Source organism: Polypterus senegalus, chromosome 13 (assembly GCF_016835505.1).
Source record: "Polypterus senegalus isolate Bchr_013 chromosome 13, ASM1683550v1, whole genome shotgun sequence".
Lineage (NCBI taxonomy): Eukaryota > Metazoa > Chordata > Cladistia > Polypteriformes > Polypteridae > Polypterus > Polypterus senegalus.
In genome coordinates, this window is record NC_053166.1 from 5,828,781 (window position 1) to 5,845,483 (window position 16,703).

General features: G+C 47.5%; 1 protein-coding gene across 1 annotated transcript in view; it reads left to right on the forward strand.

Annotated features, from left to right (window-relative positions):
• Positions 1 to 976: 976 nt before the first annotated feature.
• Positions 977 to 16,703, forward strand: part of LOC120542810 (alpha-1B adrenergic receptor-like) — a 42,906-nt gene continuing 27,179 nt past the window's right edge. The window contains exon 1 of the mRNA XM_039775483.1: positions 977 to 2,272. Within this exon, the coding sequence (XP_039631417.1) occupies positions 1,312 to 2,272 (961 nt within the window). The 5' untranslated portion in view covers positions 977 to 1,311. The remainder of the gene's footprint in view (positions 2,273 to 16,703) is intronic.

Consider the following 16,703-nt stretch of genomic DNA (forward strand, 5'->3'; position numbering starts at 1 on the left):
CAGGACATCTGACCAAATGTTGGTGTTGCTTTCAGTCCTTATACCTGGCATGGCTTGTCACAATTCCAAGTGGTGAGTGATTGCTCTCCATGCTCCGTCTCCGATCCACAATGGGACAGCGAAGACTACTGAGTCACTTGACTCTGACGTCGATTGGGAGGAATCCGATTTCGAAACTGGACTTCAGTGGTCTAATCGGCAAAGAAATCCAGAGAAGAACCTTTTTTTAAAAAGCAAACATTAGTCTTTGTTAATATGGAGAATGGCGTCCGCACGGTTTGTTAGTCCTGCATTTACATTCCGGAGCGACAGACGACTTTTCAGACTTTGCTTTGTGACGGTGACTTGTCATCCGTGCTGCAGTGGCTAATTCAAGAGATAAGATTTGGTAAAGCATATTGGGTCTCGGAGAGTAAGCCCATATTTTATCTAATCGCCGGATTGTTGTCATTCATTTTAAAGCTGAGACTTGGTGGTCGTCATTTACTTTACTTTGCTCGAGTCTGAGACTTTCATATTGATACGTGGCGCACTCCAAGTATTTTCTGTAGGTACGACCCCAAAAATGTCGTGCATAGTTCAGGGGCCACCGCTGTCCTTAATCCAGCCCTGACTTTGTCAACAAGCTACGTCACTAATCGAATCGAAGCTCGCCCATGTTAAAGTCCGGGTCAGGTTTTAAATTTGAACTGTGCTTGGATTTAAATTAAACACCTTAATACCCGCGTATGTATGTATGTATGTGTTTATTTATTTGTGTATTTATTTATTTATGCATGCTTTGTCTTTCATGGTGTAATCCGTTGGTATTGCGGTATTGTGCGGGTGCTCGAGCTACGAAGTGATCGCCTGCTGAATTGCGCGCGGCTCCTTTAAGAGTAGCCGTGTCCGCACGCGGGGGCGCGGGCGCGCGCGCGGTGGGGGCTGCGCGATCCCGACGCGGCACAAACTCTCCCGGCTCCATTCACACGGCTGCCCCGCCGCAGAGCGCTGCGCTTAAGCGGAGAGCTGCTCTTCTGTGGGACCCCAGTCGCCGAGACTCACACATGAATACCACGATTGGGGGGGTCAAAGAACAGAATGAAACTTTTTGCCCACTTCTTCGGTTATCATCAGAGACAGAAGGGTCCTTAATCTCCTTGCTCCGTTTACAAGCCCGGTTCGGGTTCTCTGGTATTCGTTTTTGTTATTTTGTGTTCGCCTCTAAGTTGCCGTCGCCCGCTCGACAAAGTGGCCGAGAAGCTGGTTTGTTAAAGGTATACGTTTGTGCGGAAATCCCACGGTCTGCTATGGAGGAACTCAACTTCCAAAATGTGTTTAGACAGTAATGGTGCTTTGGATCTGGGGTGTAACGAATCATTTGCACGCCTTGTGCCACTGTACCAGGAGCTCGCCTCGAACACTTCCAATGGGACCTCCGAACAAGAGCCGCTCCCATCCTTGGACATCACCAGAGCTGCCACGGTGGGGCTCATCCTCGGCGCTTTCATCCTCTTTGCTATCGTTGGCAACATTTTGGTGATCCTTTCCGTGGCGTGCAACAGGCACCTGCAGACCCCGACTAACTACTTCATCATCAATCTGGCCATCGCGGACCTGCTGCTCAGCACCACCGTGCTGCCGGTGTCCGCCACCAGGGAGATCATTGATTACTGGGTGTTTGGCAGAATATTTTGTGACATCTGGGCTGCGGTGGACGTCCTGTGCTGCACTGCCTCCATAATGAGCCTGTGCGTCATCTCCATCGACAGATACATCGGAGTGCGCTACTCGCTCCAGTACCCCAGCATCGTGACGGGGAAGAAGGCGCTGCTGGCGCTGCTCGGGGTCTGGATTCTGTCCATGGTCATCTCCATCGGACCACTGCTGGGATGGAAGGAGCCGGCCCCGGCCGACGAGACGGAGTGCAACATCACCGAGGAGCCCTTCTACGCGCTCTTCTCCTCCCTGGGCTCTTTCTACATCCCCCTCATTGTGATCATCGCCATGTACTGCCGGGTGTACATCGTGGCCAAACGGACTACGCGGAACCTGGAAGCAGGGGTGATGAAGGAGAGATCGGACTCCAAGGAGTTCACGCTGCGAATCCATTACAAAGCCACGCAGGACGACCTCGGGGGCGTCAATAAATGCCGAGGCCACCACGCCAGGAGCTCGTTGTCGGTCAAACTCCTCAAGTTTTCCAGGGAGAAGAAGGCCGCCAAGACGCTGGGGATCGTGGTGGGAATGTTCATCCTCTGCTGGCTGCCGTTCTTCATTGTGCTGCCGCTAGGTAGGTAAAGCAAACATCGCCAAGAAATGGGGAACGTTAAAGCAATGGCCGTGGGCACGAGAACGTCTTTATATTGTCATTCTACCAGGGGGGCTTTTTAGATGTGAAGTACTTCCATTATCTGTGCTTTAGCTGACAACGCAACGCGCCCTGACTTTCTTTAAGTGCGATTTTCCATGGCTGGAAATGAAAGGCGCTATATTGATCTTTCTGTAAGTGCAAATATCTCATCGCCAGAACTGAACGGCGCTATATGGCCATTCTTTACGTTTAGTACAGCTTTGCTGTTTCTGGAGATGAAAAGCGCTATATGGTCCTTTTTAGAGCCATTTTCTTACCATGGAAAATAAAAGGCGCTATATAAAACTGCTTTCTTATGGGGCAATTTTCTCAATTCTGAAAATGAAGGGCGCAATATGGCCCTTTTTTTTCTTTCTTTCTTTCTTTCTTTCTTTCTTTCTTTCTTCGTATAGTTTTCTTATAACTGAAAATGAGAGACGATATATAGCCTTTCTTTCTTTCTTTCTTTCTTTCTTTCTTTCTTTCTTTCTTTCTTTCTTTTGTGTAAGTTTTAGTTCCTTTTATTCTACGATACGCTAAACTACTCCTGGCTTTAATATTACAAAAACCATTTAAAACCCTGGCCTTTTTAACAGATCTATACTTATTATATCCTATTAAGATCCATCCATTATTTGGCTTCTCCATTTCGGGCTCATGTTGATGTCCAGCCTCTCCCGGCAACGTTGGCGCACATCGGAAAACAATTTTTATGTTGAAAGTGTGACGAGTGGAAACTAAAGCGTTCCTTTCATCGTTACGAAACAGTTCATGTTTTCGTATTTGATTTATACGCACACATTCCGCAAGACTTTGAAATGCTCAATGTTAATTTATTTATTTATTTACGAATCGCCTTTAACGAACTCACGTAACCCTTAGCTGATCCCTGCAGTCGGCCCTGCTGGGATTCAACGGCTTATCAACATGTCCTCGGCGATGGGAGTAAAGACCACTGTGACACTGTGACACGGAGGAAATGGGCGCACAATGCAGGAGATTTGAACACGGGACGCCGAATCTCCCATACAGTCGCTTAACCACTGCGCCACCGTGATTTCAAAAATGTGGCAGAATTAGCAGCCTGCCATGGGAAACCCGTCAGTTCAGTGCGGACAGGCTGTGTGGTTAAGGCGTGGGACTTCAGACCCTGAGGCTGTCGGTTCAAATTGCGCTACTGACACCACAGTGTGACTCTGAGCAGGTCACTTCGCCTCCCTGCGCTCCAACTAAAAAAAAGAAAGAAAGAAAAGAAGCCAACTGCATCTGAAAAGTGGTGAGTCACGTGACAGCCAAATGCTAATTACGAGGTGCGGCGGACGCAGGTATTCTGATTCTCCTTTATTACTCTTTAACTGCTTGTGTTTGAAATGTCTTTTCATTCCGAGGAAGGTGCGATACTTTTTAGTTTGTTTCTGTTTTCCTCTCCTTGTTCAATGGTCATTGAATGGACAAATAGTGCTGGGCTGCGTTTATGTTACTCCGCTTCAAACGACTTTGCTCTCCAATTGAAACAAATTCGTGTCTGCGTGCTGCGCACTAAAACCGCTCTCGAGTCCTTTGGAGAAATCTGTGCTTTGATTTTACCTTCGAACTCGTCACGGCGCTCCACCCCGGCATTCAGTGAAGACACGGAGCGCTGGGATACATTTATGTATATGCGGGGTGGCAAACATTTCTGAATAAATAAAGTCAAAATCTAAATATATAATGTCCGCTATATCCTAACGCAGGGTCACCGGGGCCAATCCCAGCCAGCACAGGGCGCAAGGCAGGAAACAACCCCCGGGCAGGGCGCCAGCCCACCGCAGGGCACACAACAGGGACAATTTAGAATCGCCAATGTAGTATGTCTTCGGACTGCAGACACGGGGGGAACATGCAGCCCGGGTCTCCTAAGTGCGAGGCAGCTGCGCCACCATGCCACACATATACTGTATAATGTCACTCGTGAATATATAAAGTAAAAGTCAGAATATATGAAGTTATTCCTGAATGCACACGTGTTCAGGCGTTGACTTTATATATTCCGACTTTTACTTTATATATTCAGGAGTGCCTTTATATACTGTATTTAGATTCTGAATTAATAAGAATTGTAACTTTATATATTAAGACGTTGTGTATATTCAGGCTTTGACTTTATATTTTGCCTTTATATATTCTGACTTGTATATATTCAGGCTTTGACTTTACATATTCTACCTTTTATATTTTCAGGAATAATTTTATATATAATCAGACTTTAGATTTTTATATACATTTTTCCCATACAAGATATATAAGAAGTTATATAAGAAACACTTTCTGAAAAATATACTCGAAACTTTTATTTTTTTACTTATTGATTGATTGTCACACGCCCTGCACAACACTCTAGAAATGCCCCTGTGGCGTGTCATACGTTGCATAATTGATGGCCACATCCACCTTGGCAGGGTCGCGGAGTGGCACGACAGAAGCCCACTGCAGGCCGTCCCGAAACTGACCATTACGGTTAACGTGTATGGCGCTACTTTTGACTGCTTGAGGAAGTCGGAGACCGCGGGGTCGAGCAGAAGCCCAAGTAAAGCGAATGCCCTGAGCTCGAATTCCGAAAAGCCCCAAAGCGCGGCGACTCAAATCGGTACACAAAATGAAAGCAGCACAAAGAACACAAGAGATCTGACAAAAGGAGAGGAGGCCATTCAGTCCCTTTGTTGCTCGTTTGTCGCTCGCTCGCTGTCCCAATGACCCATACCTGCTCCTTCGAAATTTCAAGGATGTCGCGATTTCTTCTTCAACTCCATGTCCCGGTGATTCATTGCAGGTAATCATCAGTCCATTATGAATTAACACGAAGATAAGAAAACATCAAGCGACGGCCATTCAAAGGGAGGAGACCCCTGCACGGCGGGCACAGTAAATGTAGTTCTAATTTGTGAGACCCCCGCGACACAAGTTGCCAGTTCTGGTGACGACACTTTACCTGCATGGTGTGGGCACTCCAAGGTCAGCTGAGACGGCCCTCAGCCTTCAGACGGCCGATCGATGCAAATGACAGCGAAACATCAGTAACGACCTCCGGGCAGATAAACGACCGGGCAACGCACATCCTAAAAGAAAAGAAAAGAAGAAGAAGGCGCGGCGGACATCGGCCTTTGTCTGGGAGTCACTCACAAGCAGGGAGTGCAGCTTATTGCGTGATACGAACTGTTTTACACTCTCGAAACGTGTCGGTTCTGAGGGGTCTCTTTAGACAAAGAACCATTTCATTCTTTGCAGCGGTCTTTGCACAGTAAATGGGCCATTAGGGCTTTGAAAAAGTTTCTAAAATGAGGACAGAACCGAAATTTTGACTGTGCAGTTGGCGGGATGAGAAGGGACAGAGACAACCTGAACTGCGCATGCGCCGGCAGCAGAAGTCCCCCCTAAAAACCAAAGACGCGTTCGGATTTCACATACGTGTTCTCATCTCTCCGTATTTATTTATCAAACTTATTAAAACGGGGCGGCACGGTGGCGCAGTGGGTAGCGCGGCTGCCGGCTCGCTTCCCGGGTCCTCCCTGCGTGCAGTTTGCGTGTTCTGCCCGGGGTTTGTTTCCTGCCTTGCGCCCTGTGTTGGCTGGGATTGGCACCCGTGACCCTGCAGTTAGGATATAGCGGCTTGGATGATTGATGGACGTTACAACGTAAAGGTTCTTTCTAGAACCTTCATCTGGGTGGTTCTTTTGGAGAATCATTGTAAGAGTTGAATGTAGCACCGATGTGGTTCAGTTGGAGAAGGCCCTTTGTAACTGAAGTTTGATCTTCTGCCGTCACTCAGTTTTAAGAAAGTGCCCGTTGAATCCGGGGGTCCCGTCAATTGACAGAAGTCCAGCAGGCGTGAGTGCCCATTGAACCCGCTGGTTTTGTGAGATTGTTATGGTGGTCTGACTACCCATGCTGAGCCAACAGCACGAGTCTCATGGACTAAATTGGGGGATGATGGTGGGTGGCACTGAGTGACCGTCTCCTGCAGAAATGACTTATGAGGGACGTGGGGTTTTGGTCCATAGACCCCTGGGAGCTGTTGGGCACTTCTGTCTACTGAAATGGAAAACCGCAAATATGCCAAATCAGTTGCTACTTAGTATCTTCTAACTGGGGGCCGAGATGAACCCCAAGTCTAAGGACCCCTGGGCTCTCCAAATACCTTCCTATGCCTGACAAGGCATTGGGCCATTGGGCCAACCCATGTTAAATCAGAGTGTGCCATTCAAAGTGCTGATGTTTTATTTGCTTTGTACTGACCAGACAAGTTGAAGGGCCGTTCTTATATTTAGGGTGCCTTTTACCCCCCTGGGTCGGTTAATTTGCTTGTCCTGAGCAGTAAGCATGTGGGGCACATCATGGGACTCCTAGTCGTGGGGTATGTCAGACTCGCCGACTGCAGGCGCTGATGTTGTCACTGCACTGTGTCAGTTTAAATGACTGAAAATCGGGGGGCACACCTATTTTACCTGAGTGGGTTTGTTGGAGGGGGGCATCCATCCCTGGTCTTCAAGAACCAGCCTGTGCCCACTTACATGTACAACTCATAAGAAACCCCATCATTTCCCCCACCCTGCCCACCATTCTTCTTCCATTCCTCCATGTTGGACTAGTGTCAAAAACAGTTGGGGGGGTCTAAGCCCCTGATAACCGCTTAAGCTAACAATGCGCCTGCTTAGGTGTAGTTGTGCTTTAACTGAAGTGCTGCCTGACAAAGCCAGCGCTGAATGAAGGGTTAACAGGTACCGGGAGTTCGGCTACATCATTTCTCTTTTTATTTCATCCTGCAGCACCTAAAACACAAGACATTACACAAATGAGCACCCCCTTCTGTCTGGGAGATCCGAAAGATCCGAGTCCCTTAATTGTTCCTGGCTGCTGTATTCCCTGCACTGCACTCATTCATTGCTTGTCTGCTCTCTACAACTAAAGACAAAACCAAACCTGCTTGAGGGGCGAGCTGCCAACTGCGTGGACTGAGGCTCTCTGGATGTCAGAGAACACGACTCGCCGCCAACTGTCACCAACTCGCTGAGATTATATAAATAAAGGCTACGACTGAAGATGGCAAAACAGTCACATAACGTGACCTGGCCTTAACGGGGACGTCACATTATGCCACTTTTTGCCATGGGGTAGGTCAGATTTGCAGATCACAGTCACTGCACCAGGTCAAACCACACGATCGCAGTCTGTCACATTTGCGGACTTGGCGCCAAACTTCCACCATAGTTGTGCCCGCCCCTTTATTCTGACAGCCAATAGTGTGCTTGCTGTCTGACGTAGACGTCAAACGTTTAACAGTTGCTGCGGGTTCAGCAGCAATCTCTGCCATTTATTTATTTTGTTCCGTTGCTATGATATGTAAAATACGAAACATCAGGTAGATGATTTGTGAGGTTCAAATCTGACGTGTTCTTGATTCCGCATCGCTACATTCTATGCTTTGTACACTCATTGGTTCATTTGTTTGTCACTTTGCATGTAAAGCCCACCCCTCCGCCCAACGAGAGTATCAAACCTGTTCAATTTTATCCGAGCCCGACTAGTTGGTCTCAGGCGCTGGGCACGCACGCTCTTAAACCTCCTGGTTCTTTAATGGCACTTTGTAGTCCTTTACTGGTTTGTGTGGCTCCCCATTAAACGTTGACGTTCCGTTTTGGGGACGTGTTCTCTGCCTATGGAGTTGGTTCTTTGTGGTTTGAATAAAATTCTATGTAAAGAAAAACTGAATTATTTAATGTATGGTGGGCTACCTAGCCGGTCACTAACGGTTTAAGAGAGCGTGAATTCAGCCTGAGTTATTGTATCAAGTAAGAGACATTTTAAAATCGCGAGCCATTGGTATTTCACAAATCTGTCACGGTTATTTATTTACTCTAAAGAGCCAGTTACACATCTAAATAAATAAAGATTCTTTCTGGAACCTTCATGTGGAATGGACTTTTGAGGAAACAAAAATGTATTCCCTATGGCATCGCTCTGAAGACCCGCTCTGGTACTTTTATTATTTAAGAATGTACTGCATGTCACATTTGACGATCGGCATCACCGGAGCGCGCCGCCGACTGCCTCCGTCGAGCTTATTATGTAAATGAAGGCCACGACTGAAAATCATTGGATAAGTCGCGTCAAGTGACTTGGCCTTCAGTTGATTGCCTGGTGTGTGGACTCGCGCTATAAAATCATATAAAAGTAAGTTACGGGCTCATAGGAAGCGTCAGACAAAGTCGGTTACTCGCGCAGGGCTGAATGCTGGTGGATGCTGCGCCGTTTTTTATTATAGTCTTCCTCGCGGATATCTTTGTCATGGGCCACGCTGCGCGAACAAGTCCGACAGTATGTACAGGACAACACACACAATCGAATCTCTTCGCTATTGTAAACGCGTACATCGCACATACGTCATCAATCACGCAACAATAATATGCATTGGGATTGCTCGGATAGGCTCCAGCCCCCCGCGACCCTGCTCAAGAAAACCAGGCGGATATACAAAGTGGATGGATGGATATGAGGGGTTAGGGTGCTTTATATAAAGAGCTGGCAATGGGGGAGAAGTTCAGCACTCGTGCCGCTTTCAAATTACACAACACAAATACAGTCGGGCGAGGATCTGCCACCGGGACGTTCTGGGTGCGCGCCCCCCTAGGGTCCTGTGACGGCAAGTGGCCCTTTGCGAACACGCACAGATACGCATGCGCGCGCAAAAAAAAGTGTGCATTTCTTTTTACCGGGCCGCTCTGTCTGACATCGTTTTAGGGCACGTTGGATATAAAACACTTCTGAGTTTACAATCGGACCTGTCGACACTTTGTGACGTTTGCTGTGACTCGAAGGCCAGCCTTCCAAAGACTAACCGCGTCTACTCGTAAATTCGCTATGAGGACCGGGCCAGACAGACGACAACCGCGCTGATTGCGAGGCGCGGTGGGCACTCGGGGTTTGCTTTAATTTACACTGACAGACAAAGTGCCGAAAACTCGGGGGGCGAATTACTAGGCGGCTATTTATACGAAAACCGGCAGGCTACAGAGAGATAGATAGATAGAATTTAGCATAGTAGGCAGGGATAGATAGATAGATAGATAGATAGATAGATAGATAGATAGATAGATAGATAGATAGATAGATAGATAGATTTGAAAGGCACTATACAATAGATTGATAGACAGATAGATAGATTTGAAAGGCACTATATAATTGATAGATAGATAGATTTGAAAGGCACTATATAATAGATAGATAGATAGATAGATATGAAAGGCACTATATGATAGATAGATAGATAGATAGATAGATGGATAGATTGGAAAGGCACTATATAATAGATAGATAGATAGATAGATAGATAGATAGATAGATAGAGTGAAAGGCACTATATGATAGATAGATAGATAGACAGATAGATTGTATGTGCTGCACGTCCATCCTTTAATTTCCCTACTTACTTCATAAAAGCAGATTTACGCCTCCATTCATCTTCTAAACTGGGGGGTCTGCAAAATCAGCAATGGCTGCAGGTTTTTGTTTCAACACAATTTCTGATTAAAGCTGTCGAAGCATTTATGGCTCAAAGAACATTTTATGCCTCTTTTTAGTTGTCTCGCCACCACATATGTGTTAACAAGTATACAGAATATATAAAATATGACAGAACACAAACTCATGAATAAGGTTTCTCATTCCAATGTGTGCAATTAATTTCTATTAAAAGTACAAAGTAATCCAATAAGCAAAATCACCAAAAAGACGTCCTACTCCTGGTCTCTGCATTGTTAGTAGTTGTGAGGTCCCTCAGCTTCTCCTAGCAGTAGCTGGCAACTAGCTGAGCAAAACCCTGCAGCATCCATCCATCCATCCATCCATTTGACCTGCATATTCAGAGCAGGACAGTTGGATCTGCAAGCACTGGGCACAAGGCAAGAGGAAACCCCAAACGGCTTGTCATGCCAGTCACAAAGTGAACACACACACCCGTGCGCCAGGGGGCCAGTTTAGCATCGCCAGTCCACCTAACCCTGCATGTCTTTGGACTGTGGGAGCAAATCCATGAGGACACGGAGACAACATGCAGACTCCATGCAGTCACCTTGCTGTGAGGACGCAGTGCTAACACCAAGCCACCCTCGATTAGAACATTAGAGAAGTTGTGACAAGGACAGGCCATTCCGCCCAAGAAGCTCATCCATCCTGGCATCTAAAGTTTCCAAAATTACATCCATTCGAGATGTGCACGGCCCTGATGTCCTGCTCTACACAACACGGTGTGGTCATTAATTCCTAACATTTGTGCCCTTAAGTGTCCAGCTGTGGTGAAAGTAACAAAGTTGGACCCTCAGGACTAATTCCCTTTATAATTATAAACACTTCAGTCATGTCCCCACTTAATCTCCGCTTGCTTCAAATGAAAAGGTTCAGCTCCTTCTGTGTGTCCTCAGGGTGTCCTTAAGTCCTGAATCAGCCTAGTCGCTCTTCTCTGGACCTTCTCTTGTGCTGTTATGTCCTTTTTGTATCCTGAAGACCAAAACTGCACCCAGTACTCCAGATGAGGCCTCACTGGTGTGTTATAAAGCTTAACATAACCTCCTTTGACTTCACGCTCATCATGGAGCTATACAGTATAACCTGACATGCTTCCTTCATTACCTCTGTGTGCTGTCTGGACGTAGATGGTGGCGAGTCCACTACAACGTCTAAGTTCTTCTCAGTAGTTTCAAGTTTTTGTGTATTCAGGTCTAACATTTTTCCTTTCAGTGTGTAGTACTTTACATTCACTTCCAGGACATTTCATCGTCCACAGATCTGCCCAGGCCTACATGCTGTCCAAGTCCCTATAGCTGATTCTCCATTCTCCATTCTCCATGGTATCTTCTGCAGACTTGACCAGCTTGTTACTTGTATTCCCATCCAAATCATTTATTGATATTAAAAATAGCAGCAGTGGCCCGGCACTGACCCCTGCTGGTCACCACTCTTAATGTCATCCTAATTCTTATAAGGCTAAGCCCGTGCCTCCTGTGTTTGAGCCAATTTTTGTACCCATCTACACACCACACCTTCAATTCCCGCTTTGTTTAGTTTGATGGCTGATCTGTGACGTGAAATCCTTCTGAACATTCAGGTTGTAATTGGTAGCCCGGCCACAGACAGACATGACAGTGCAGTTCAAGACACACCGTTTATTATTAAACAATGGGCTCCGCACACTCACGACTCCTCAGTCCTTTAATCCTCTCTTCCAGCCGCCTCCACGCCTCCCTCGCAAGCTCCGTCTTTCTCCTCCCGACTCCGGCTCTTCGAAGGGAGTGAGGCGGCTGTCCCGGATGGGCTCCAGGTGCTCATGATGGTCTTGTGGCGGAAGTGCTATCCTCGAGAGCTCAGGAACCATCCAGGCAGCCCCTTGGTTGGACCACGGACCCCCACGGGGTTGCGCTTCCCAGCTCCGTTTTCCGTGGCCCTGGATGGAAATCAGAAGGGCTGCCCTCTTGTGCCCAGGGAAAATATTGCCCCCCTTCCCGGTCCTTCCCTGATCCAGGCGTCCCGGTGGGGCAAGGTCCCACAAGGTGCATCACATACGCATCTCTCTGATATTCGTGGCTTTCTCATAGAATTCCAGCCTTTTAATGAAACACGACCTCCACGTCTGAACCCGTGCTGACAGCTCCCTAAAACTCCTGTTCTAGACATTCGCTGCTCCGTCTTTTCCTCTATAATTCCCTCCATTAATAAGCTTACTGGCCTGTAGTTACTTGGATCTTCCCGCTCTCCCTTTTCATTCTCTCAGTGTGCAGAGATTTTCAAACTCCAGTGTGGAAAGATCAGCCTCGACCCCGACAGACACCAACTCACAATGTCCTTCACACACACAACACCAAGCAGAGCCCAAACCAACAACAACATTCACAGCCCTTTCTTTGACTCGCTTTTTCTTTCTCTTCTGCCGCCTCCACTCCTCCCGACTCCGGCTCTCCCAACGGAGTGAGGCGGCCCCTTTTATGCGCTCCAGGTGCTCCCTGTTGATGTTCTTGCAGCACTTCCAGGTGTGGCAGAAGTGCTGCCAATCCAGGGCTCTGAGATGGTCCAGGTGCCCCCCTGGCGGTGGCCACAGACCCCGACAGGGTTGAGCTTCCAATCTCTCCATCCGTAATCCAGGGTGGCTGCCCTAACCCTAACCCCGGAGTAGATGTTGCCCCTCTCCCGGTCCTTCCCTTCTCCAGGTCCCCGGTCGTCTGCCACAACAGGTTGAGAGTTTCTCCCTGCCCTCACTAACCTGATTGAAGGTATCTGGTCCTGGTGACTTGTTCAGCCTCAGCCTGTTTAATCCAAGCGACGCTTCTCTCTCTACGATTTCCAAACCACTCGGCACCTCCTTAAGCCTCCTTATCACATTACGCACCTTTTTGTCGTGAGGTGTGTCAAATTTCCTAATCACATTCATCGATCTCGTCGCTGTGCCGTGTCAGCTTAACAGACTGATCTTCACAGCCCGTGTTATAATTACCAGGATGGGCGCCAGTCGTGTGCGGACCCCTTTGTCTGAGAGCCCATAGTGTGCTGCACCATTCGCAACCTTCACTTCTTATTTCCATTCTGTTTTAGTGAGTAAAACACGAGACATCAGACAGACGGGTTTCTCTTACGTTTCAGATGCTCCTTATTCCTCAGCGCTACGTTCTGCGCATTGTATGAGCTGTGATTGGCTGTCAGCTCTCCTGCTCAGACAGCCTGCCCCTCCGCACCTCCGACTAAAGACAAAATCAAACCTGTCTGACGGCAGCGAGCCGCGGACCAGTCGGAGTGAGTCACGTGCCACGATAAGAAATCACCTTCACAGACGCTCGCTGCCAACTCCCTCCAGCTCACTAAGATTATGTAAATGAAGGCTGCGGTCAGACACCCCTATTTTGAACATCGTTTGTTTCTGTTGGGGGATTTTATACCCCTAAATTATCCGTCTGGTTCATTTCTTTGTGAATTAAAGTTTCAATTTCCACCTACTATTTAGGGTGTGGTATCACCGCCATTCTTACAGTGCAATTGTTGTTTCCTGTTGCTAGATGGCTGTCCTAGAGGGGGCGTGTCTTGAGCGGTCAGTCTGTCAGTCACAACATGATGGGGTGAAAGGTCATCCAGGGGGTGTGCTTACCCCCTGGATGGGGGCTTCAGTTTTTTCTCATGAATCCTGGCTGAGGTTCCTGTTGATGTCCTCCTGCTTCTGACCCTCATCGCGTTTTTTTTTTTGATGACCTCCTTGCCTTCCAGCCACCCTCGTGCCTGCTGGGGATAAGAGCTACGGATTATAATTGCTAGAGAAGTCGCGTGATGTGACATTGGCTTTAGTAGTCCCTGTTACTTTTGGGAGGTTATGAAGTGCAAGTCCAGAGCTTTTGTTATTTCACGGCCTGCACTGTGTCTTCTCACTCAGCATTTCTCTTCATCTCCTCCTTGGCTGTTCTTTTACTAGTAAAACATTCAGAGGACTGCAGTGGCCTGGCACCTTGCCTGCGGTTTGTTTCCTGCCTTGCGCCCTGTGTTGGCTGGGATTGGCTCCAGCAGACCCCCGTGACCCTGTAGTTAGGATATAGCGAGTTGGACGATGACTGACTGACATTCAGAGGATTTCTTTGGGTCATCTTACACCTTTTCCATAATGTTTCTCCCCAGCTGCCTTTTAGCCTTCCTAATGCCCATTTGAACAGATGCCCTCGTATGCCCAAAGGTTCGCACTGCCCTTACTCGTCTTATACGCCATAGGCTGCTGATTGGACCTTTTGCTGCTTACCTTTAAGCTCCTTATTTACTTTTTTAGTTTCTTTCTGCTTCTAAATTTTGGGATGAGCTTGTCCTGCACTATGCGAGGGCTGTCCGGGAAGTATCCAGCCATGTAATATCCATCCACCCATCCATTATCCAACACGCTATATCCTAACTACAGGGTCACGGGGGTCTGCTGGAGCCAATCCCAGCCAGCACAGGGAACAAGGCAGGAAACAAACCCCGGGCAGGGCGCCAGCCCACCGCAGGGCACACACACACACATTAGGGACAATTTATGATCGCCAATCCACCTAACCTGCATGTCTTTGGACTGTGTGAGGAAACCCACGCAGACACGGGGAGGACATGCAAACTCCACACAGGGAGGACCCGAGTCTCCTAACTGCAAGGCAGCAGTGCTACCCGCTGCACCAAAGACGAGTATCCACGAGAATTAAAAAATTAGTTGTTTCATGAAAGTGAAATCCAGTGAGAGAAATCATTTCTCATTTGTGTGAATACTACTGTCAGACATATTTCTTGTAGAAATACGTTGCATTGTCAAGCATTGTACCCAGGACAGTGACGCCTCGGTCCCCTTCAAAGCAGGCACCTTGGGACCTCCACACAATTCTCCCAGCGTCTCTTCCTCTCTTGTTGGACTCGCCATCGGCTGCCTCGTCGTATTTTCCTGACTCTCATCGACACTCTGATATCTCTTCCCTTTCAAAGATGATTTTAGTTTTCAGAAAAATCAAAAGTCAAAGGTGGGCTGTAGGTGGGCTGAGACACCTGGCTGATTTGATGTTTCGCCACTCACTGGTATCGTCCCCCGAAAGCCTTCTGAACCATCTGAAAAGTCTCCGCGGACGAAATGTAAATGAAGGCCACGACTGAAAATCATTGGATAAGTCGTGTCAAGTGACTTGGCCTTCAGTTGACTGCCTGGTGTGTGGACTCGCGCTATAAAATCACATAAACGTAAGCAACGAGCTCTTAGGAAGCGTCAGACAAAGTCGGTTACTCGCGCAGGGCTGAATGCTGGTGGATGCTGCGCCGTTTTTTATTATAGTCTTCCTCACGGATATCTTTGTCGTGTGCCACGCTGCGCGAACAAGTCCGACAGTATGTACAGGACATCACACACAATCGAATCGCTTTGCTATTGTAAACGCGTACATCGCACATACGTCATCAATCACGCAGCAATAATATGCATTGGGATTACACGATAAGCTCCAGACCCACAAAGGAAAGACTCCGCCATCTAACGGTTTCATTATTAGTAGACATCCATCAGTAGTCAACACACCAAAACAAAATGGAAACTCTTGGTCGGGCTTTGTCTGATGCCAACATCTTGGGTAAAGGCGAGGTGGCCAGATCAGGTTTTGCTAAGCTGCTTCCTTTTCCTGGCGCTATGGACGTGCAGCGTTTTGTGTTTCCTCCACAGTGCTGTCTGTGAGTGGAGCGAGGCCTCCGATATTTAATCAAGAAGCAGGCCAGGATCTTCACTGGTCTGCCCCAGTAGAGGCTCACTTAGTCCAGCCAGGCTCCAAATACTAACTGCTGGCTTCAGCTGGCACAGGCCCAAAAATGGGGAGCTGGCAAAACAAAATATAAAGAGAAAGCTCCACAAAGAGGAGGGTCATCGTAAACCTCTGGCAACAAAGAAACTTTATAAAATAAAAGATATGCTACAAAAAAATATATATATATATATATAAAGTACAAAAGCTCAAAAAAATGAAGAAAAGCACTGTTCTCTAAAATGCAGTCCTCAACTACCGGGTCCCAATACAAGATCTAGAAATCCATCCATCCATTTTCTAACCCGCTGAATCCAAATACAGGGTCACGGGGGTCTGCTGGAGCCAATCCCAGCCAACACTGGGCACAAGGCAGGAACCAACCCTGGGCAGGGTGCCAACCCACCGCAGGACACACACAAACACACCCACACACCAAGCACACACTAGGGCCAATTTAGAATCGCCAAACCACCTAACCTGCATGTCTTTGGATTGTGGGAGGAAACCGGAGCGCCCGGAGGAAACCCACGCAGACACGGGGAAGATCTAGAAATTCTAAACCTTAAACAGAATTGTATAACATTAAAAAGCCAATAAATCAATCCCGAGGACAACACACTAAATGTAAAGCGTAGAACTCACCAACGCCGAGCGCATATAATGAACCTCAAGCTGGGCACAGTTCCCATGAGCCTTTAGGGGGCTGGGGGCAGTCATTCAAAAGAGATTGACAGGCAGCCCCGCCTCTTGGGGAACCACCCACAACACAAAAGGCACAACGAGCAACCACACAAACAAACCCTAAATAAAAAATGTAATTATACATTAATGAACTTTAGTAACATCATTAACATAAATGCAAATAACCAAATGAACAAAAGGAGCATAATTAGGAACTAAAGCACACGCACGGGCTTAAACATAACGCCATGCGGCCGGAGGCTCCGCCACTTTCTTCAGGTGTCTGCCTGGCATGTTGTGTCCTCATTTTTAAGTTGGCGCTCATAAGATTTTTCTAGTTTGGTTTCGTCGTCTAAGTTGGCACACCCCGCGATTGAGATGATGGC